The sequence below is a fragment of the Geospiza fortis genome, unplaced genomic scaffold (assembly GCF_000277835.1).
Source record: "Geospiza fortis unplaced genomic scaffold, GeoFor_1.0 scaffold70, whole genome shotgun sequence".
In the NCBI taxonomy this organism is placed as follows: domain Eukaryota; kingdom Metazoa; phylum Chordata; class Aves; order Passeriformes; family Thraupidae; genus Geospiza; species Geospiza fortis.
Genome location: NW_005054317.1, coordinates 8,201,643 through 8,223,377, shown reverse-complemented (window position 1 = coordinate 8,223,377; position 21,735 = coordinate 8,201,643). Strand labels below are relative to the sequence as shown.

General features: G+C 52.4%; 1 protein-coding gene across 1 annotated transcript in view; it reads left to right on the top strand.

Annotated features, from left to right (window-relative positions):
• Window positions 1-21,735, top strand: part of PLXNA1 (plexin A1) — a 98,111-nt gene that overhangs the window by 64,661 nt on the left and 11,715 nt on the right. The window contains exons 12-24 of the mRNA XM_005420215.2: window positions 116-146; window positions 3,648-3,799; window positions 4,088-4,208; window positions 4,547-4,683; window positions 5,214-5,381; window positions 6,251-6,344; window positions 6,831-7,070; window positions 7,228-7,371; window positions 8,049-8,283; window positions 9,644-9,786; window positions 12,264-12,520; window positions 16,310-16,376; window positions 20,950-21,096. Coding sequence (XP_005420272.1) covers window positions 116-146; window positions 3,648-3,799; window positions 4,088-4,208; window positions 4,547-4,683; window positions 5,214-5,381; window positions 6,251-6,344; window positions 6,831-7,070; window positions 7,228-7,371; window positions 8,049-8,283; window positions 9,644-9,786; window positions 12,264-12,520; window positions 16,310-16,376; window positions 20,950-21,096 — 1,936 coding nt within the window. The remainder of the gene's footprint in view (window positions 1-115; window positions 147-3,647; window positions 3,800-4,087; window positions 4,209-4,546; window positions 4,684-5,213; window positions 5,382-6,250; window positions 6,345-6,830; window positions 7,071-7,227; window positions 7,372-8,048; window positions 8,284-9,643; window positions 9,787-12,263; window positions 12,521-16,309; window positions 16,377-20,949; window positions 21,097-21,735) is intronic.

Below are 21,735 nucleotides of genomic sequence, written 5' to 3'. Positions count from 1 at the left end.
CACCCTGTGCCAACCCCAAAATCACCAAGGTACGTCCTGCACCCTGTGCCAACCCCAAAATCACCAAGGTACGTCCTGCACCCTGTGCCAACCCCAAAATCACCAAGGTACGTGCCGCATCCTGTGCAGACCCCAAAATCACCAAGGTTTGTGGGACACCCTGTGCCGAGGGACCCTGATAGGATATGGAGATGGGGCTCTCCGGGCAGCTCACAGCAGTCAGATCTACTCAGTGTTTAGTAATTGAGTGTTTTTTGTCACCAGTTTCATTTCCAAGGCTAAAATCCTCTCTCCACCACCCCTGTGCACTGGGCTTTCTGGCTCATTTGCAAAATTCCAACCCGTCCTGCACACGACTGAGGGATCCAGGGAAGCTCTAGGTTGCTTCCTATGTTGCCATGTGCACTGGGGCCATCAGTTCATCATCATCATCCCAGTTCCCTGACAGCTTTTATGACCTTTGCTTTTATGATTGTGTATATTAATATTCACATGCCTGTTGGGCTGGGATCCAGGTTCACAAGGAGGTACTGGTGGATATTTCAGCTGGATACCTTCTGCTAACCCACGGCTGGCCGGCCTCGAAGGTGTTAATTACTGGAGTCTTAGCACAGGATCTGATCTGTTTGGGTTTCAGTGCCTTATCTGATGGAGGCTGGAAATGAGAGTGTTGGCTTTTCCCAGTGCACATGGATGGGCCCTGCAGTGTGCTGGGTGGCAGCCATGGGGAGAGAGAGGGGAACAGCCCTGCTGGGCACATCCCTGCCTGCAAGAAGTACTGCCTGCAGAGTTGCCTGGCGCTGGTGGAGTGCTGGCAGGAGAAAGGATCCATTCCTGAAAAAGTGAGATTGAGCCTCAGGGCCTGCATCCCTACATGGAAGTTGTGTGCAGAGCTGCAGGGCTCCCTGTCATCTTCCCACAGTGCTCAGGCTGAACTCCCCAAATCCAGACCCCTAGGGATGATGGGAGTGGAGAATGCTGTGGGGCAGGTCATGGCCTCGCTGTAGGCTGTGCCCTGGTCCTCTTTTGTTCAGATGACCAGGGCTTCAGGCATTTACACACACACACCACTCACAGCAGCTTCCCAGCAGCTGATGGTGGCCAGCATTGGTCACAGCAGTTGGTCCAGAGCTGATGGTAACAGCTCTCCCACCCTGAATCATTATGAGATTTTACAGTAATTGCAGGTGTAGCAGGAACACATCTGTTAGCAGGTAGGCTTGACCTTGGCACTGCTCTGTGTCAGTGCCCTGGGAGGTGGCAGGCAGTGTGGATGTGCAGTGGTTGTTGGTGTGATGCTGCTCCTGTAGCCTGCCTGCTGCCTCCCACTACCCCAGTCTCACATCTGGGCTGTGGGCATGCTTGCAAGTGGTCCAGAGGAAAGCTTAGTGCAGAGAGGGCAGCACAGGGCAATGGGGGAGAAGAGTGTCCTACAGTGGTTTCATGAGGAGGTGGAGGCTCCTTCCTGGCCAGCTCACCAGAGTGCAGGTGTCCTCATGGTGGTGGGGCTGGGCTGGGAGATGACCATGATTCTTCACCCTTGAATCATTTGCCCATTGTTCAGTGGTGGGGACAAGCCCCTTCCAAACCTCTATGGTGTCTTGCCTAGTGCTCACTGTGACCCTCAGAGTGACATCCTTTCCCTTGGGAAGGGGGTACCCCTTGGCCTCTGCACCTCCTGGCTGTGCTGTGGCCACCAGAGCTGAGAGCAAGCCAACTGCTTGTATCCACTGGAGCTGGTTGCTTGTTGATGTAAAAGGACCCTATGAAACCAATTAGGAGAAAAGCAGCATTGTTTGTTGGGGCCAGGGGTCCAGAGGTGGAGAGGGGAAAAGGGGGGTTGAGCAGCTATTGCTCTCCTTGGCAGCTCCCCCCCTCCCACACACCTTGCTTAGCTGTGACCTCCCTGTGCTGGGTGGCCAACGATGTCATTTCGTTCCTGGGCTCCTTCCTCCCCAAACACGTGGCCCTTGTCAGCTTTGCTGCGGAGGAGGAGGCTGGAACACGCAGGAGCAGCTTTTAACACTCATTTAGAAACACCAAACAAACAGCCTCTTCTGCCAGCCTTCCCACCAGAGCTTTCTGAAGGGGAAGACCCAACCTGCTGCTGGCTGCAGCTGCTAGAACGAGCTCCAATCCCAGACTTGGGCAGGGGCTGAACAAGTTTTAGGCAAACAGTGGTTCCCCACAGCCCCAGAGGGTTTCGTTGCTGTGTAAATAGTGAGCTGTGACTGCCTTGGCATGACCCAGGGTTCAGGCACCAGTCCTACCTCTGATGCTGGCCTGGGACGTGTCCTGCAGGATGCCTGTGTGGAAGGGGACTGGGTGCTCCTCTCTGAGTTCGTGTGTGCTGAAGGTCACCAGCCCAGGGACAGAAGTTAACCCCAGAGGCAATGGCTGTAGTGGGACTGTGTGGAAACAGCCCCTGGCTCCATGCAGTCCATCAGGGTTGATGATATGGACAGTGTCCACTGCTGCATATTTCCCACCCTCAGCTCATCTGCTTTTCCTTGCTGTGGAGATGATGTTCAGGAATGAGCCCTTCACAAGGAGGAGGAGGATCCATCTCAGGCCCCAGGGCTACAGCTGCCCAGCTTTGCCAAGAATGGAAAGAGCTTACACATGCTTGGTCATGGCTTGAATCTGTCCAGGAGCTGGGTTTAGTGCAGGCAGAGGTGCCTGGCAGTGCTAGAGGGGAGGAGAGGCTGCTCTCAGCCATCACCTGCAATAGAACCATCCCTTCCCCTGGGTCAGGCTGGGATTTCTTCCTGGACTGACCCAGCCTGCATTGCCCTCTCCCTCTGCTGCTGCCTGCAGCTGTCTTCTCCTCTGCTGTGTCTTTGTGTCACTGGGTACCCAGCTGTGTCCCCAGGCCCACTCAGGGCATGCAGCTCTGCCATTCATCCCAGTCAGTGCTGCAGGTGGGCGCTGACCTCGGGACCAGCAATCACTGATGTAAAACTGCCTGTAATTGCCTGGTTGGAGGCAGTGTCCCCATGTACCTTGGAACAGGGCCCACACCTCTGTTCATCCCTCATTCTGCCACTGTCTGTCAGGCCACACCTGTCTGCTTTATTGGGCATCATCCTGGTAAATGAGGCATGGTGCTGGGCTGAGGTCCCCTCCCTTCCCAACTGGCCTCAGCAAGGGGTTTGCTGGGGAAGAGAAACACATTTCCCCCCACCTGCCATTTCACCTCTGCAGGAACCTGTTGGAGATACTTTCTCCTTTGAGGACATCTCGGACATGGGAATCACATCCCTGGGCACCTGGGACCTGGCCAAAAGCCAGGCACATCCAGGCGCTTCCTTGCTGGTTCAGCTGATGCTACCCTGTCTCCTCCAACTCTTGTGTTCTTGTCACCTAGGAGATGGCTGTGCCTGCAGGAGGGTGTCCCTATCCCCGCCCTCTGCTTGGACACAGCTGATGTCTCCTGGCTAGTTCCTGGGGGGATTTTGTGGATACAGCTGTCGCTGGGGAGGTCTTTCCTGCCCTGTGGGCAGCTTACAGATGTGCTGGCATTTCTCATCACCTGTCTGCTCCTTGCTGCTTGTGACACACATCCTGCAGCTGCCTGGGCTGCAGCCTGCCTCAGTAAGGTATCCCTGTGGCTCTGCATCCTGGTGACAGACCATGCTCTCTCCTAGCTGTTCCCTGAGACTGGCCCCAGACAAGGAGGGACCCGTCTGACCATCACTGGCGAGAACCTGGGCCTGAAGTTTGAGGATGTTCGCTGGGGTGTGCGAGTGGGCAAGGTGGCCTGCATCCCCATCGAGAGCGAGTACATCAGCGCCGAGCAGTAAGTGCCTGCTGAGGGGTGGGTGTGCTCCAGGTCACCTCAGGAGGCTTAGGACAGCACTGATGGTGTTCAAATGCTGCCTGTGGCTGCAAAAGGCATAGAGCTGAACTGGGAGGGAAGTATGTGCTGGTTATGGTTGCTCTGGGAAGGGCTCAAAGGCTTTAGGGAAGCTTCTCTGAGGGCCACCGCCTTGGTTTCTTGTGGATCTGCTGGCGCCTGAGACCTTTGCTTTGCACAGGGAGTGTCTTGGTGCCGGGACACTGAGAGTTTCTTACTGTTCTCTCTTAGGATTGTGTGTGAAATCGGAGATGCCAGCCAGAGCAAGGTGCATGAGGCACGGGTAGAAGTGTGCATCCGTGACTGCACGCCCAGCTACCGGGCCATATCCCCCAAGACCTTCACCTTTGTGGTAAGCCCGATGCTGGGGACAGGTCTGTCACCTCGAAAGGGAGGTGGTGCTGGGTGGTTTTGGGTGGTTTTCTGGCTGAGTTGGAAAATTTGCCATCATTTTCCTGAGGGGGAGGTGGGGGTTCTCTGGTCAGGCATTGAGTCATGATGATTGAATTTTTCCAAGGCTGCCACTGCTCTGCCTCCCCACTGTCCTGCTGGCACTGCCAGGCTTCAGTACTGCTGCTGTCTCACAGGTCCCTCTCCTCTGTGGCCCTGTCACCTGGTTGAAGCTGCCTGGGGGTAAGGATTTCAGTTCCCAGCCTGTCTGACTCCAGGGATGCCCTTTTCCTTTGACAGATGCCCACTTTCTCCCGTGTTGTCCCAGCCCGGGGCCCTCTCTCTGGTGGCACCTGGATTGCCATCGAAGGCACCCACCTCAACGCTGGCAGCAACGTCTCTGTGACCATCGGGGGACGGCCCTGTGCTTTTTCATGGTGAGGGGCACACAGGGTGGTGGAGGGTGGGCAACAGGCACCTTCCAAGGCAGTGGGACCCCCAGACAGAGCAGCAGCCAGAGGCCTGGGCTAGGAAGCCAGGAGAGACCATGGGAGGCCAAACCCCCTGGGTGGCCAAAGGTGTCTCCTCTTGAAACCTCTGTGTGTCAGAGGCTGCAGGAAGAGCCCTAAGAACAGAGATTTTTCTCTAAAAGCACAAAGCCCTGAGGCATGAAGTGGATAATTTTTAGATTAGGGATGATAATGGAGCGGCTCTTTAAATATTTTCCTGCGGTAATTACTGGTTATCAGCCCTAATCGCTGCTGTTTGCAGCCGCTGCACGATGGGAACGCTCAGGAGCTGCTCAGTCTTTCCCGCCTGCCTTTTGTTTCATTTCTTGGGTTTTTGGTTTTTTCTTTTTTTCCTCCTTTCTCTCTTCACCCCGCAGCTGTTTCAGAAAGGGAGAGGGGCTGGGGCAGGGGGCTGCCTGGCTGCCTGGGCACTGACAGGTTGTGTGTTTCTGCCCCAGGAGAAGCGCCCGTGAGATTCGCTGCAGGACCCCCCCAGGGCACACCCCCGGCGGCTCCCCCATCCTCATCAACATCAACCGGGCAGAGCTGAGCAACCCAGAGGTCAAGTACAACTACACAGAGGACCCCACCATCCAGAAGATTGATCCTGAATGGAGCATCAACAGGTGAATTGCAAGGAGCTTGTGGGATGAATGGGAGACTGTTTCCCACATGGATTTCCTGCTCCTGATGGGCACATCTCAGTGCTGTGATAACTGCCAGGCTGCACTCCAGAGATGTGGCAAGAGGAGTGTGAGCAATGGCTTGGCACCAGGGCCCTGCTAACTCCTGGCCTACAGTGCTCAGCCTGGCAGGGGGCAAAGCAGAGAGTGCTTTGGATCTGCTTAATTTCAGCTTGACATTTGGTGGCGGCAAATAAAATTAAAATATTTCCCATCGGGGGATTTTTTGAAATGTTTACATATTTTCCTAAAAGGCTTGAATTGGCTGGAGAGGAGGCGAAGGAATCCATTAAGAGCTAGTGCCAAGGGAAACCTTCCCCAGGCTGTTGATGAGGAGCAAGCTCCCCAGAGGCATGGCCAAGGTCTCTGGGAGCACGGGGCTTTTAACACCAAATCATGGAGAAAACCTGGCAGAGTTCAGCCTCTCCTGTCACCCACTGCCTCTGTGATGAAGAAAGGGTGGCAGAGGAGCTTGTACTTGGGATGCTTTCCTGTTGTGAATGCTTAGTTGGCTTTAGCTTGGGAGCCATCTTTAGACCCTAAACCTGCACACAGGGTGGGATGTCAGTGTTAATCACCAGGTTTTATATCCCTAGTTGGCCCTTGGGTCAGCTGAAATGATTTCACATTGATGCAGGCCAGGTCCTGCCAGCCATGCAACATATGGGTGGGATAAGAGATACCTGGGGCATGGTGTCTCACCCAGGCTGGGGCAGATGGGCATCTGGCTGGAGATGATGGCTGCTTCCTTCCTAGAACTGGGCATCCAGTGCCAAGCTGCCTTTCCTAACCCACTGTCTCCATGTCTCTAGTGGTGGGACATTGCTGACTGTGACTGGCACCAACCTGGCCACCATCAAAGAGCCCAGGATCCGGGCCAAGTACTGCAGCTCTGAAAGGGAGAATGTAAGTGGTGCTGGCTGGGGCTGAGGGCAGAGCACAAAGAGGAGGGATGCTGTCTGTGTGCAACACAGGGCAGAAAGTGCACCCTTTGCCCTTCAGGTGTGATGGTCTGGAGAGGCTGAGGTCCAGGGGCTGCTGCCCCAATGAGAGGCACCAATCTCTCTGCAGAGCCTCCAGCCAGGTGCTTTCAGGAGAGGGTTGAAATCTCAGCATTCAAAATAGTGGGAGGTTTGTGGGATATCTATTGGATATTGACAAAGAAAGAGCCCATCCCCAGTGACATCTTGCCTGCCACCCCTTGCACATCCATTGCAGACAGGAGTCTGTCTCTGCCCTGGGGTGGGATGTGATGCCTGTTGATAGAACAGAACAGGAGATCCCAAATCTGAATCCTATGTCCAGAGCCACTGCTTTCAGGAGATCCTTGTGGGGTCTGATCCTGCCCACCTTGTTGGGAGTGGGTCTGACCTCGTTCTGTGTCTCCTGCAGAACTGCACTGTCTACAATGACACCACCATGGTGTGCTACGCTCCCTCCATTGACAACCCTGTGCGGAGCCCTCCCGAGCTTGGCGACCGCCCGGATGAGATCGGCTTTGTCATGGATAACGTCCAGGCCCTGCTGATCATCAACACCACCAATTTTGTCTACTACCCAGACCCTGTCTTTGAGCCACTCAGCCCCACAGGGATGCTGGAGCTGAAGCCCAGCTCTCCCCTCATCCTCAAGGTAAAGAGTCTGTGCCTGGGGGCAGAAGTAGGGACATGTCCCTCTGTGGAGGTGGCATTTTGTCTCTCCTGGAGCAAAGATTTTGCCCTGTGCTGGGTTTTTTTAAACATTCCCCATTGCATGAGAACTGACAGTCTCATTCCTTGTCCCCTCAAAGGGCAGGAACCTGCTCCCACCAGCTGCTGGTAACTCCCGCCTCAACTACACGGTGCTGATCGGAGACACTCCCTGCACCCTCACGGTCTCTGAGACACAGCTCCTCTGCGAGTCCCCCAACCTCACTGGCCAGCACAAAGTCACAGTAAGTGCTGACATTGGTGCCTTTGCTCCTTGTGCCTCACGTGTCTCAGAATGTCAGTCTTTATCCCAGCACCAGCCCTGCTGTGTGCTCGTCCTTGAATGAGGACCAGATAATAGGTGTATGTGCAAGAGCGTTCCACAGGAGTCATCTTCCTGCTCCCTAGGCATCCCTCTTCCTAATTACATGTTTGGTAAGGCCAAATACTTTGTCACCCTCCCCCACACTCAGCTTGGTGTTACTGTGCCCTGGCTGGCGCTGGATGCAAGGCAGGGGGGATTCCCACCTCTCCCCCTCAGTGCTGGCACATGCTGCAAGGCAGGCTCCTTTGTTTGTGGGGTTGTAGTGCAGCAATGCTCACGCTCCAGGACTCTGCCATGTTAAAAGGGACCCAGCACAGTCCTCCCCAGGCTCCCCATCCGTGGGGAAACTTGCTTTACATCCCATCTGTTACTGTAATGTTGTCTGAATGAGACATCAAACTCTGTGCCTGCTCCACGTGCACCGGCAGGGTGTGTGCTGCGTGCCATCGAAGCGCCTCGCACTGCTCCTGCCATGCCTGCGTTTGCCCTGGGCTGGGAGTCACACCCCAGTTCCCAGCACGGTGGGCGCAGCAAGGAGGGCTCCCTGTGGCACACATTCCCTGACAGCAGCTCCATTTTTCCCCTGCTGTGGTGCAGATCAAGGCTGGAGGGTTCGAGTTCTCACCAGGGACGCTGCAGATCTACTCGGACAGCTTGCTCACCCTGCCCGCCATCATCGGCATCGGCGGCGGCGGCGGCCTGCTCCTCCTCATCATCATCATCGTCCTCATCGCCTACAAGCGCAAGTCCCGGGATGCTGACCGCACCCTGAAACGTCTCCAGCTGCAGATGGACAACCTGGAGTCCCGGGTGGCCCTGGAGTGCAAGGAGGGTGAGGGATCCCTTTGCCATCAGCATGGGGGTCTTTGGGTGTTTCTTACTGCTCCAAGGCTCAGCGTGCTCCTACCCTTTCCTTACTGCCTTTCAGAAAGGGAATGGGAATGGGCAGAGCTGCTTTGTCAGTGGAAGTGAACTCATTTTAGGGATTTGGGGATTTTTCCAGTTAAGAAGTTCTCCTCCGTTTCTCCAAGTGGGAGAAAAGAGAGCAAGCAGGGTAGCGAAGGTTTCCTGTGAGTGGGCAGTAGATCTCTCATTATGTGACAGACAGAAGCTGTGAAATTGGACAGAATTCCTTGTATGATACTGCTGATAAAACCTAATTGCCCATTATCCCCCTGAGCTGGCTCCAGAGGCCCCGACCCTGCCAGCCACAGCCACAAGCAGCCCGGACACTGTGAATGAAGCAGGCACTGAAAACAAGATAATAAAAAGGGGAAAGAAAGACAAACCTTTGCTCCCCTAAGTCCCCATCCCTCCACATGCCTGTGGATGGCACTGGTGACAGGGAGAGGGGAGGGAGCTGGTGGAGGGGATGGTGTCTTGTCTTCCACAGCTGGCAGATAAAAGGATCTGCTTTTAATTAAAAGGCACAATCTCTTCCCTGCCTTTTCTCTTTTCTAGTCCCACTAGTTACAGATAAGATAGCACGCCTTTCAAGCTGACGGTTTGTTTTTTCTCATCAGGCTGACGAGCCTGCAGTCCTCTGCCTGGCTTTCAGCTCCCTTTAAAGTGCTGTTAATTTGATTTTTCTGAGGGTTTTCTCCCCCCACCCCAACCCCTTTCCCTGGTGCCTTTCCAGGACTCTTCTCCCATCAGCTTTTCCCTGTAGGTGCAATTAAAGGTTCAGGAGCCCCCTGGATCATGTTCCCCTGGGAGTTACAGCTGCCTCTGCTGGGATCAGGAGGTTCCAGGGTGGGTGTGTTCATGGTCTTCTCTCAAGTAGTATTTAGGTCAAAAAGAAATGAGGGCAGTCTTGTGATTTAGGCTAACATTTTCCCCAAGAAGCTCTGTTTTTGTTCAAACCTTGCTTTTCCTCCCTGCCCCCAGCATCCCTGGGAGGCTGCAAGTGCTGGGCAGGGGGGATTTGACCCCCCTGAGACCTGGCAGTTCTGTTCCCAAATCTGCCACTTCATTTATTCCGGAGATGTCATCCCGACACTCTGCAGCTCAATTTCTCCATCTGTGACATGGGGACAGCAATCACAGCCTGCCAGGAAGAGGAATGCTGAGAATATTCATGCCGTGGGGAGGGTCCACCCGTGGGGTGCTGGGGGTGTGATGAGGGGCTGAGTGCCAACGCTGTGTGCCGAGACTCCAGGATGTGTTGTTTAATTCTGCTTTTCCCTCCCTAGCCTTTGCTGAGCTGCAGACAGACATCAACGAGCTGACCAATGACCTGGATGGGGCTGGCATCCCCTTTCTGGATTACCGCACCTACGCCATGCGGGTTCTCTTCCCGGGGATAGAAGACCACCCTGTGTTGAAAGAGATGGAGGTGTGGGTCTGTCTGTCTGTCTCTGTAGTGTTTCACACTGGGGATGTGCTCCTGCACAGTCCCCTGCACGAGCCCCTGTGCCCCAGGGCTGGAGAGATGCTTTGGTTGGATGCTGGCCCGGCGTGGTGCATCTCTCCACGTGGCAGCCGGCGCGGATGTGGACTGGCTGCCAAATGGTTACTGCATTCTCTGACATTAATATCAATATTTATATTAATATCATTGCTGCTGTCATTTTCTACAGCACTTGCTTTATTCAATTGGGTTTGTTTGATGCCTGACTGGTCGCTTGTTTTTAGCAGGGTTGTCTGACATCGCCTGCTTGCTTGGCTCCATTTCCCCATGCAGAACCCATCCTTGGCATCCTTCCTCTGCTCCCCAAACCAGCTCCTTCTCTTCTCCTGTCCTCCCCACCTCTGTATAATTTAGTGCATGCAATTGCATAGCAATTGCCTCTTGTGTGCTGGGCTGCTGAGGCCACTCTTGATTACAAGAGGAAGGAGGGGGGTGACCTTCGCTTCCCCTTACTGCTGACCCAGCACAGTAATTAATGTCGACGTGGGCTTCACAATGTATTTAGGAGAAGTAATTGGCCCTGGTGCAAGATGCACGGTCACTAATTACAACACAACAAGCTCTTACCAACTGCAAGTGCACGTGCTGGTGTTGTACACCAGCATGGCTACGGCGTGGGCCCTGGCCCTCTGCCTGCTCTGTTTCCCCAGCCCCTAATCCCAGCTCTGGAGGGTGGTGGGGACCCTGTTTCCATGGATTTCCCCTTGCAGCTCAGGTTTCCGGATGCTCAGAGCCAAAGCAGGCATGTAGGTCTCCCTGGGGCACAGCCCTTCCTGTCTGTGCAGATGCCTGGCTCTCCTCTCACCTCTGCTCTTGCTCTTAAAGAATTTCCCTAAAGAGGGAAAGTGGAAAGGGTATCAAAAAGGGTATCAGAGGAGGAATTTTGCATTTGGTGTGGCAGACTGGATAGACTTTGTCCATTTCCAGCTCCTAACCCAAAACATCCTGCCTGAGAGAGCACACCAGCTCAGCCTGGCCTGGGAAGCAAGGGGTTCAATTTGCGAAGGGGAAAAAAAATCCCCAAAAGAGATTAAATAAAGCAACTAGAGTTGTGTAAGCTTCATATAATTTAATCAGGTTTGCTTTTATTTGTCTCTTTACTCAGAGTGTAACATTAGCTATTGCAAGTGACGGAAGGAAGCTTGCTCACGCACATGCTAATCCACAGTGAGCACCGGTACCAGCTCCCTTCCTCTGCAGGCTTTAGGGGCAGGCTGGCTGCTTTATGAGAATTTAAGCCTGATTAAATATTTAACTCAGTATTGTTCATTTATTTCTGCTAATGATCAGCAAGTTGAACATGGGGCCTTGGAATTGACAGGGACTTGGTGGGAAGCAGGAAATAGTATTTTGGAGAGGGAAGTTACAACTGTGAGGAATTTCACTGAACTGAAGAGCACCAATCCAAAGTTTTGATTGAAGTGAAATGATTTGATGTGTCAAAACTCTGTTCTTCATTTTGAGTTGGTGTTTTGAAATGAAAAGTGTTGTTTTGTCTCCAAATACCGACATGAAGCGAAATTTAATGCTTATTCTCCCAATCAGGAAGACAAGGGGGGGAATTAAAGAAAAAAACTGAAAAAATGGATGTTTTATCACAGGAAGGCTTTTATTCAGAGGAAACCATCTTTTCTAAAGGGAAAATGGAGTGTTGTAAAAATACTCATTTCTGATAACAAATGTGGTCACGGCTAGCCAGACCTGGGCTGCTGATGGCAATGCAGGTGTGAAAGCATCCAAGACCAATCCCTGCTGGGTCCTACATGGCCAAACATGGCCAGAAATACAACTTCAAATGTCTCATGAGTACAGGGACTTTTATAGGGTGTGTCTGCAGTGGGACAGAGACAGATTTCTGCTATTATTTCCCTATCTGAAATCCATCCCTCCAAACCAGGCGGGTTTGCTGCTCGTGGAGCTCGGGGTTGTGGCTTTATTTGCTTTCTATGTAATACCCAAAGCACATGTTGCAGTGACTTGGGTGGGAATTGAGCTGCTTGTTAGCTGAAATTGAAAATGATAATTTGTGTGTGTGCTTGGGAGAAAAGGAATGTTTGTTTATGGGAGGGAAGTGTGTTTATGTGTCTGCACACAAGTGGGAGAGAGTCTTTGTGTGGAAGGGTGTGTCTATACAGACATACATATACACTGATGCCCTGAGACTGTGTTAACCTCATGATGGGATTTTACAAACTAGATAACTCTTGTGGAGGAACTGAGACTGATTGCCAGAGGGGAAGCTTGGTAGTAGGGATAGACCTAGTCCAGCTGCTTTTTGACCCTTTTTCATAATTTCATTTTGTGGGATTGAGAGTGAATTCAGGGTGTGGTTCTGTCCAGCCACCTTCTCATCACTATCATCCCTATCATTCCTGTCTCTCAGCTTTGCTCTATCCTTGCAGGTCCAGGCTAATGTGGAGAAGTCCTTGACCCTCTTTGGTCAGCTCCTGAACAAGAAGCACTTCTTGCTGACCTTCATCCGTACTCTGGAGGCCCAGCGGAGCTTCTCCATGCGGGACCGCGGCAACGTGGCCTCGCTCATCATGACAGCGCTGCAGGGAGAGATGGAGTATGCCACAGGGGTGCTGAAACAGCTCCTCTCCGACCTCATTGAGAAGAACTTGGAGAGCAAGAACCACCCCAAGCTGCTTTTGCGGAGGTGAGTGTCCCCCTGAGAGGCTGGAGCTGTGGGGCAGTGCCCAGACACTTCTGAGCACAGTGCCATGAGCTGGTGTCCTTTGGGGATGCCACCAGTGATGGCTTTGGTGTTGGCTGTGGCAGTGAGAGCACTGAGTCTGTGGTCAAGCATTTCCTTGCTTGTCTGTTTCAAAGTATGAGAGGGATGTGGGACTACCTGGCCCCAGCCAGCTCAGGAGCACCTGTGGGATGTTCTCACTCCAGTTTGAGCACCCGTGGGATGTTCTCACTCCAGTTTGGCCTGTGTGGGCTCGTGCTGCCTGGGAAGGAGACAGCAAGGTGCTGGCCAGGCTGGTGCAGGTAGGGTACATGCTGGTGCCAGGCACTGTGGTGTGTTGCTGTAGGTCACCTGGAGAAGGGGAGGTGACCAGGTGGTTCCCCACATCACTTGGCATGTGGGGCAGCTCTTACCTTGCCTGGTGCCTCTGTGGCTGGCAGCAGGCAGTCCTCCCTTCCCTGCTGTCTCCTCAGGGCTTACCTGCCTTGCCAGTCACATGGGGGTTTTCCTGGGAAAGTCACTCAGATCTCTGCGAGCTGGGAGTCTCTCCGGGCCAGGGGAAGTGCAAGCAGGAGGCAGCCTGCCAAGCCCTGCGTGAGTCTGCCTGCCCCATCAATATTTAACGATAGCTCTGAGCTCTCCTTCATCATGGGCTGATGAATATTGAAAGATACACCAAGTCCTGAACAAAAACTATTAATAAGCTCCACTGGTTCAGCTCGAGGCCCTTGGTGCCATCTTCTCCCTTTGCATGCCATGTGGTGCCTCCCCATGCTGACATCCAGCAGCCTGGTGCCACCAGCCTTTGGAAGAGCTGCAAGGATGGCTGAGAGGCACAGGGCTGGCACGTCACCAGAAAGGCTCTAGATACCCAGGGCATCTTTCAAACATAAACTGATGTTCATGGCATGGCCAGACTGGACAAAGCCTGTCAGGTTTTGTATGCTTGGCCCTGGGGAAACACCTGGAGAAGACCCAAATGTGGCTGGTCCCAGTTACATCCAGGTTGCCCATCTCGTTAGGCACGTTGCTTTCTTACTCTCTCTGCTTCATTTATCACATTACAAGGATGCCCTTAATGTCTCATTAGCATGTGTCAGAGGGGGTGTGTTGTGCTGATGATGGCTGTCTGGGAGTGGGGTGTGTCTTGGATGTGCCAACCGCTGTTCCCCATCCCTGTCCCCTGACTGCATTCTTAGGCTCTTCTCTTCCAATCGTTCCTCCAGAACACCAGGTTTCACTGAAATATTTAGAATGCATTTCCAGCTTCTGAAGTAAATCAATAAAATATAAATAAAAGGCATCACGAGGAGGCTGGCAGCAGCAGTGACTGAGCCATGGCAGCAGCACAGTGCCCAAAGACTGCCAGTCCCCAGCCACAGTGCTCGAGGGCCACTGCAGTTAGGACAGGGATAAGTCCCCTGGCCTGCACCTTGCTTGTTCCTCCCTGAGTGATATTTAACAAAGAGACTGTTCTTGAAGCCACGGTGCAGAGAGCTGTGCTTCTCTATCTGTTTGATTAGCCTTGCTGTTGGGTGTGAGAGTGTGCTTACTGCCCAGGGCAACTGGATTAGCATTGATCTAAGTGGGGAGAACTGTTACTTATTTATTTGGTTGTTGAATAATCCCCCCATTGCTGTGGCATCTGGCTCTATCATGGATAAAGACAAACATCCTCCAGAGCCTGAGTAGTGGCACTTCAGATAAGCATTATGGTCTTGTCAGGTCCTTTCTAGGGCCAGGGAGGATGTCTGCTGAATAGCTGCAGTCCACTTCTCCCTTGGCTTTTTCTCCATGTCCCTTCTCCCTTTTTTGTTCCCTGTCGTGGATTATTCTTTCCTGGTGGGGGCATGAAGCCTTCCCTTCCCTGAAGGCTCAAGAAATGCTGTCCTCAAATGTTTTAAGTAGGGCTGTGCTGTTCCAGGGAGGGCAAAAAGGGCTAAGCCCCATTAGCACAAGAGAAAACCTTGGAAGGGACCATATGACACTGAGTCAGCTTGAATAAACTCTGGGAAAGTGGATTTTCTGCCCCAGCCATCTGGTCTTTGGGAACTGCTCCTGGCCCATCTGCTGGGCATGACATTTTGGTTAGGCAGTGCTTGGAATTGGGCAGTGGGACTCCTTCTGGTGGCTCTAACATTTTGGTTCCTTCGGATTTTGTTTCTTGAGTCAACCATTTGTGTTTGTTTCCCTGGGGCAAGAGGAATGCAGCCATGTCCCTGAGGTTATTAGTATTGCCTGTGCTTTCAGGGCCATCTGCATTTGCAAGTGGCTGATCTGATAATTAATGGGTGGATAAGCTGGAGATTTTAGGAGTGAAGGCCATGTTAAAAATAATGAACATGTTAAGGGAGTTTTAATCTTATGGCAGAGAGATAAGGTGTGTTGCAGAGCCAGGCATGTTAAGCTGCACCTGTAGGGCTGCAGGGTTCACCAGGGTCTGGTGTCACCCTCAGGTCCTTGTCCCTCTCTCTCTGCTGGTGTGGCACATCCTGGCTGCAATACCAGCACCACGAGGTCCCTCATTCTATTCACACATTTCACACCCATCCTGAGGGATCCTGCTCTCCCTTTTGTGCATGGTCCCCAGCAGACACAGGCAACTCCCTGGGCCTTCCCTGCTATGCTGCTTTTGCATCTGGATTTGAATTGTGCTTTAGGAAACTAGGGGTAATATATAGATTTTCTCAAGGCAGCTTTGGAGTGTATATCCAAAAGCTGAAAGGCACAGCTCCATTTTTAAATTTCTTTTGGAGCAAGTGAGTGCAGCAGTGTACACTTGCAAACTCCTACATCACCACCCCACTCCAAGGAGACAGACAGCAACCCTAAACTTCACCATGCAGGCATGGAAGGGTTAAATTCCAAGCCTGGCACAGTGTCTGTGTTCCAAAAGTACAAGGAAAACAGGTTAAGTTTCCAACCACTGCTCTTACTCCCTCCTTCTTTAATCCCCTTGTTTTAAGCTGATGAGGATAAGTTTGATCAAAAATGTATTTGGGTCAAAGTTTCCAGACCTAAATCTGGTTGTGGCTTTAACCAAGGCCATGTACCAGTGGACTGGTGGTGGTCATTGTCCTCTTGCTCTGCTATGGGCCCTGGACTTTGATGCTTTAGAGATCAAGGGCTGCTTCAGGGGTTGCAGGAGAGTCCCATGTCACCAGTACTGGTGGCCTGCATAGGGCAGTGGCAGTACTGAGTGCACTGCCGGAGCAGAAGGCAACAGCAGCTCCCAGGTGGGGAAAGGGGCTTCCAGCTACATGTGTCTTTGCCTTGCAACCTCAGCCCTTCTTTCAGGTTGGGCTTTATCTGGGGAGCTTGAGGTACATTTGGGGATATTGTACTTGGCTTAGGTGCCTCATACAATCCTCCTGTGGACAGAGCTGCCTGCTTCCAATGGGACAACTTAGAAGAAACAAAGTTCATTGAAGTAGAAGGTACCAGGGAGAAGCAGAAAGCTTCTCATCCATCCCCTGGTGAGACTCCCAGTGGGACAAGGTTGAGCTTGTTGCAGTTCTCCAAATACGCTGGAGACCAATTTGCTTTTCACTCTCCTGGGGAGTGCTGATGGGCAGGCTTTCCAGCAGAGCTTGTGCTGCCTGCTCGTGCCCCTTGCTTTGAGCCTCCTTTCCAGATGAAGCCTTTTAAAGCCAAAAATAATTTAGCTACAGTCTGAGGGTGAGCTGGCAATGGGTGAGATCAGAGACCTTTAATATTCTGTGCTGATGGCTTTGCTCTCTACCTTCCCTACAGGACGGAGTCGGTGGCAGAGAAGATGCTGACAAATTGGTTCACCTTTCTGCTGTACAAGTTTCTGAAGGTGAGCTGGGGAAGGGATGGCAACCCTGTGTGGACAGGGAGGTGGTTCCTGCTTCACTGGGCCAGGTAGCATGCTACCCAAAGCCCAGGCTGACATGCTTCTGAGCATTGCTTCTCCCTCCCAGAGCAGAGATTGCTTCCCAGATCTCTGTTTTCATCCTGGTTTTCTGAGATGTGATTCTGGTCTCCTTTTTGGGAAATAGCTGAGATTGGGAAATGAAATCCAGATTGGGATTGCTTAATATATATTGGGTTTGAGATTTTAATAATGGTGCCCTGAGGAAAGATAAATCTGAAGCAACTCAGCTGAGTTTTGGAGTGGTCCCCATTCCTCTCTTCTTGCCTTTGCTTGTGTAACTCAGGAGGAAAAAGCCCCGAGAACTGATCTTTCTGCAGACATGGCTGTGATCGGGGCTGTTTCTGCCTCTTTGGGTTGTAGTTTGATGAGTTGCACTCTTCATGTAATGCTGCTGCTTTTCCTTCATCTCTTCAGCACTGAGGCTCTGTGGTAGGGGAATTGTTTCCTTCAGGCATCTCCACTTCTGCTGCTGCTTCCCTTGACAAAGGTGCCCTGGTGGGATGGATGCCTTGAGGGGCTTGTTGACAGCCAGGGACAGAGCTCTGAACTGCACCTGCATGAGGCTGCAGAGCCTTTTAGCTTTTATTCACCTGTTTCCAATTTCATTGGGGCAGGAGAAGAGGACACCACAGTGTAAACTCTGTTTTTAGCACTGGTGCATCTACCCATATTGAGAACATTTATTCCATCAGCACCAGTGCTTCCACCTGCCACAGCTGCACCAGTTTCCATGCAGATTACACAGCAGCAGCTCCAGTGCATGGACCCCAGGCTCAGTCCTGCTGCAGCTTTGGGATGACTCCAATGGGTGAAGGATGCCTGTGATCCTGCCGCTGGTTTGTCAGGCAGCAGGGCTGTTTCTTGGGATGCTGCCTGGTGTTGGTGCAGTGAGACTGGGTGGCACACTGCTGTTTTTGTGGGATTTCATCCCTCATTAAGACAAAGAGGGTTTGAACTATTTCCAGCCAAGAGATGAGAGCGAGCAGGAGTCTCAGCAGAACTCAAGTGATCGTCAACGAGAGGTGATTTATAATATCACTTACATGCACTTGGCTGTTTGCCTCTGTCGAGGAATAGCCTGTATCTATAAAAATCTATCTAGATGCTGGAGATTGCTTGCCAGGGGTGGGAGAGGAGAAGAGCTGTGCTGGTCATAGGGAGATGTCAAACCTCCCACCACCCCTTTGTGCCAGGGCTTTGTCCAGCAGGGCCCTTTTGCATCAGCAGTACCCAGTGGGATTGAGTAGAACACTGGCAGAAGGCTCTTTGGCTCTGTGAACTTGGTGGGACAGGCAGGAGTAGCTCTTCATATGGATAAACTCCTCCAAGGCTCTTTGAAGTGGACAGGGTTATGCTTTGGCTGAGCAAAGTGCAGTGCACAGCCTATGAACACCCACAGCAGAGTTTGGGGACATTGTATTTGTGTGTGTGACCTGACATCCTTGACCTGTCCCTGGCTGGACTGGGCCATGCTCAGAAGCTACTTTGGATTAGCTCATGCACCATCAGTGTCCTGCATCTGTCCTTGACCCCCTTCAGAAAGGTTTGTGGGAACATTACCAGTTGTGGAGCAGGTCTGAGGATGAGGAGTAGCAGGTGAGAGGTGTGGGGATGGTGGAACCAGGGCAATGCCTCTTTATAGAAAAGTCCTTGGCTACACCATGACTTAGACATGGGAAAACACCTCCAGTGTCTGGGTGGTAGCAGCAGGAGAAAGGTCTAATCTAGGTGCACCATTACAAGAGAAACATACATAGAGCCCTGGATGGACTTGCTGGCTGTGAAATTTGTTACACTGGGATTCATCTCCTTGGGAAGTGGTTGAAACTCCACTCCTTGAGTCACTTGAGTTAAAGTGGAAGAGACTTGAGGGTGTGCTCATGCCCTCTTCTGGGTTGGTCCCACCAGAGGAGACCCACGAGGCTGTTCTCACCTGTCTCTGGACACAGAGGATCGCAGGTGGCAGCAACAGCAGGAGAGGGCTGTGCAGTAGATGAAGAGTATCACAACGGACAGCTTGCCAGCAGGGAAAGTGCCCCAAACTGCAGTAATTGTGCATGTAAATGAGGCAGACAGCCACGTGCCCAGCTACTGGGTCAGCTCTCAGCAAACCTGCCCTGAGCAGAGCAAGATACAGTGGGTAAGAGATGGGGACAGGCGCAGGACAGCCCCTCATGCCCAGGCCCAGCAGCGTGGGGAGCCAGCGAGGGCTGGCGCTTTCAGGAGGACCCTGTAGTAGCATTTATCAGACTCTTAATGAGACACCTCAGGGAAAGGGAGATGGATAAATCAAGACAAGTGCTGAAAAATGCACAATATTAGGTGCCTGATGAGCTAGATCTAGTCAGTAAGACAGTTTGGGAATTAGCTGGCTTGTCTCAGCCTGCTCCCAACATATCAACATGGGCATGCACAGGGTGTCTGCAGCTGCCCTGCTCCAGCTCGGCTCACATGGAGAGCCCCCAGAGCTCCCCTCAGTCAGGTCCCCAGCAGTGAGCAAACTGCATAAGGGCTGGCAGGGTGGGCACCGTCACATTTGGGGAACAGGCTGCCTTCATCAACCTGAGGGACCACCTGGCCACATCTCAGTGGTCTCCTTCTGTATTTCACTGGATGGGGTTCATTCCAGGTGAACTGCCCATCATTGGCTTCTTTGATTCCTGTTCATTTTGTCAGTCTCTGTCAAAGATGATCCCTAAACCATCCTCATCTGCATTGTCCCAGTGAGCTGTGACCCACAGCAGCACCTTGGCCCCGGTGTTCAAGAGCCAGTGGGGACAGTGAGGCTGGGAGTGAAGTGTTGCATTTTAAGGGTAGGATCCACACTAGGAACAGAAGCCAGTGTAGGAAAGACTGAGCCCACCTCTCTTGGTGTGAATCCCTAGAGGTGGGTGCAGAACTGCAGATGTGGGGGCAGCAGCCATGCCTTACTGGAGAGGTGAAATCTGTGGGCTGAGACTGTAGCAGCCATGGCAGATGGAAGAAGAAGTCCCGCTCCAAGCCATCCTCCATCCATACCACTTCCACAGACTTGAAATTTTCACAAGGAGTTTTTGCAAGCAACCAAAAAGGGGAATTTAAGTCCTTCCACCAGAACCAGAGGGGTAGGCTTGGGGTGCCCTGGGACCCCTGGGCTCTCACCACTCTGCAGCCAACCTCGCCTTGCAGGCAGCCGGTGATGTGCAGCCTAGCACCCACTTGGGTCTCTCACTTTTCCAAGCTGACTTAATGAAGCCAAGTTTGCAAATGAAACATAATTTCAAAGACAGGCATGTTGTCGGAAGGTCTGGGGATGATGTATGCCTGTTCCTGCTCGTTAGCAGCTGTCTCTTTAATTACCGCAGATGCTAACGAGATGCTAACAGCATATGGTGACAGGGAGAGCAGCCGCACTTTGCACCAAAGTACAATTTATTTGTGAGGCGGCCGGGAGGGAGGGATGAGGGCTAGTGGGGTAAAATCTGCTGGGACTTCTCTCCATCCTCTCTGCTCCCTTTTTTCTCCCTTAGGGCTAATGCCTTTATCTGCAAGGGCTCATTGCATGCAGCTCAGGGGACATGTTTGGGCCCTGGGTTATGAACGGGTGTCCACTCCCAGTCCTGCTATGCCAAATCCTGGCCCCAGGCTGGTTGGTGATTCCAGCCTTGGCAGGTCTTTTAGTGTTTCTGAATCCAGCATCCAGCATGTTTTGGGGGGAAGTGTCTGGTCCAGTTTCCCTTTCCCTCCTCACATATATGAGATAGATGCTGATGTGGCTCTGTGTGGTAGCTAAAGCTGGCTCTGACTGCAAGGCCTTGGCAGTGGAGAGGCGTAGGTGGCAAAAGGTTTAACTGCAGGAAACCTCATTGCCTGGTCCCCTCCATCACCTGGAGACTCAGGGTAGGGTTGTCTGTGGGTTACTCCCTTGCTTTTCCTTTCCAGTGGGTCTGGCTGGCTGTGCCCAGCTGTCATTTGGAGAACCCTCCTTTGACCTTCTCTCATGTGAGACTGGGCTCCTGGCAGGTGTCAGAACTGCATTGTAATATCTGGGCAAGAGCCCCCAGACTGTCCCACTGCAGTGTGCCTTTTCCAGTCCTCAGGTGCTTCTCTTGTCTGGAGCAGCTCAAAAGACAGGCTGTATCCCATACTCAAGGTACCCAGATTCAATCTACTCTTTAGTAGACCCGAATTTACCATTTTTAGCTCATCTTTGGCTTGCAGAATGAGCAGAATTCACCCAGAAGTGTCTGGAAGCCCTGGGTATCTGAGGTTGATAGACAAACAACTTCCAGTGGGTTTGGAAGGAGACAGTGAGTTCCTTCACAGGATGAATTTTACCATGGACTTCACTCCTTGCAGTCTTGAGCAAGGGATGAAGACTTTTTATAATGCCATGTGTGGGGACTGATGGTACAGGGCCACAGGAGACTTCTGACATGGTGGTGGTTCTTGAAAGGCAAAGCTGGTGCCTGGCACCTTCTAACTCCTCTCTCTCCTCCATACCCCTGTCCCATAGGAATGTGCTGGGGAACCACTCTTCATGCTCTACTGTGCCATCAAGCAGCAGATGGAGAAGGGACCCATTGATGCCATCACAGGAGAGGCTCGCTACTCCCTCAGTGAGGACAAGCTCATCCGGCAGCAGATTGACTACAAAATGCTGGTTAGTGCAAGCAGAAGCTCAGTGGTACTGGTGCTTGCCAGGACTGCCAAGTCCAGCTATATACAAGATTTTGGAGGCACACAAAATACTTTTAGAGAGAATTTTGTCTGTTGTTCTCTCCAGGGTGCCTCTTACCCTGTCTGAGTGGGGCCCATCTCAGACAAGGTCAGAAGCAGGGCCTTTCCTTTGTAAGGTTTGCTCTTGCCATGGGCCCAAGGACGCCAAACATGAACTGAATCCTGCTCCATATCTTTCCAAGCAAACCTCTGGCAATGGCAGGTTTGGGTGGGAGATGCTGTTGAGCTTGTGCTATATGGAGCTCATATTTGGTGGGGATCAAAGTTAGAGCTTTGAGGTTACTGCAGGAGATGGAGAGCGACTTCTCCTCTTTCTTCTGAGCCATGTCCTCTGACATGGCTCAGAAGAGCCATGACCCTGCCCCTGGCTGAGCCTGCAGCTGGTTCTTCACCTGCAGCTCAGTCTCCACAGGGATGGTTTGGGAGGGGAGTGGAGTGTGCCTGGGCGTTGCTTGTTCTCAACAGGCTTTGGTGCACTGGGCATGTTTGCTGGCCCAGGACTCCTTCACTGACACTGTGCTTCCCTTCTGGGAGTTGGAGGTTTGAGTGGCAGGGGGGGGGG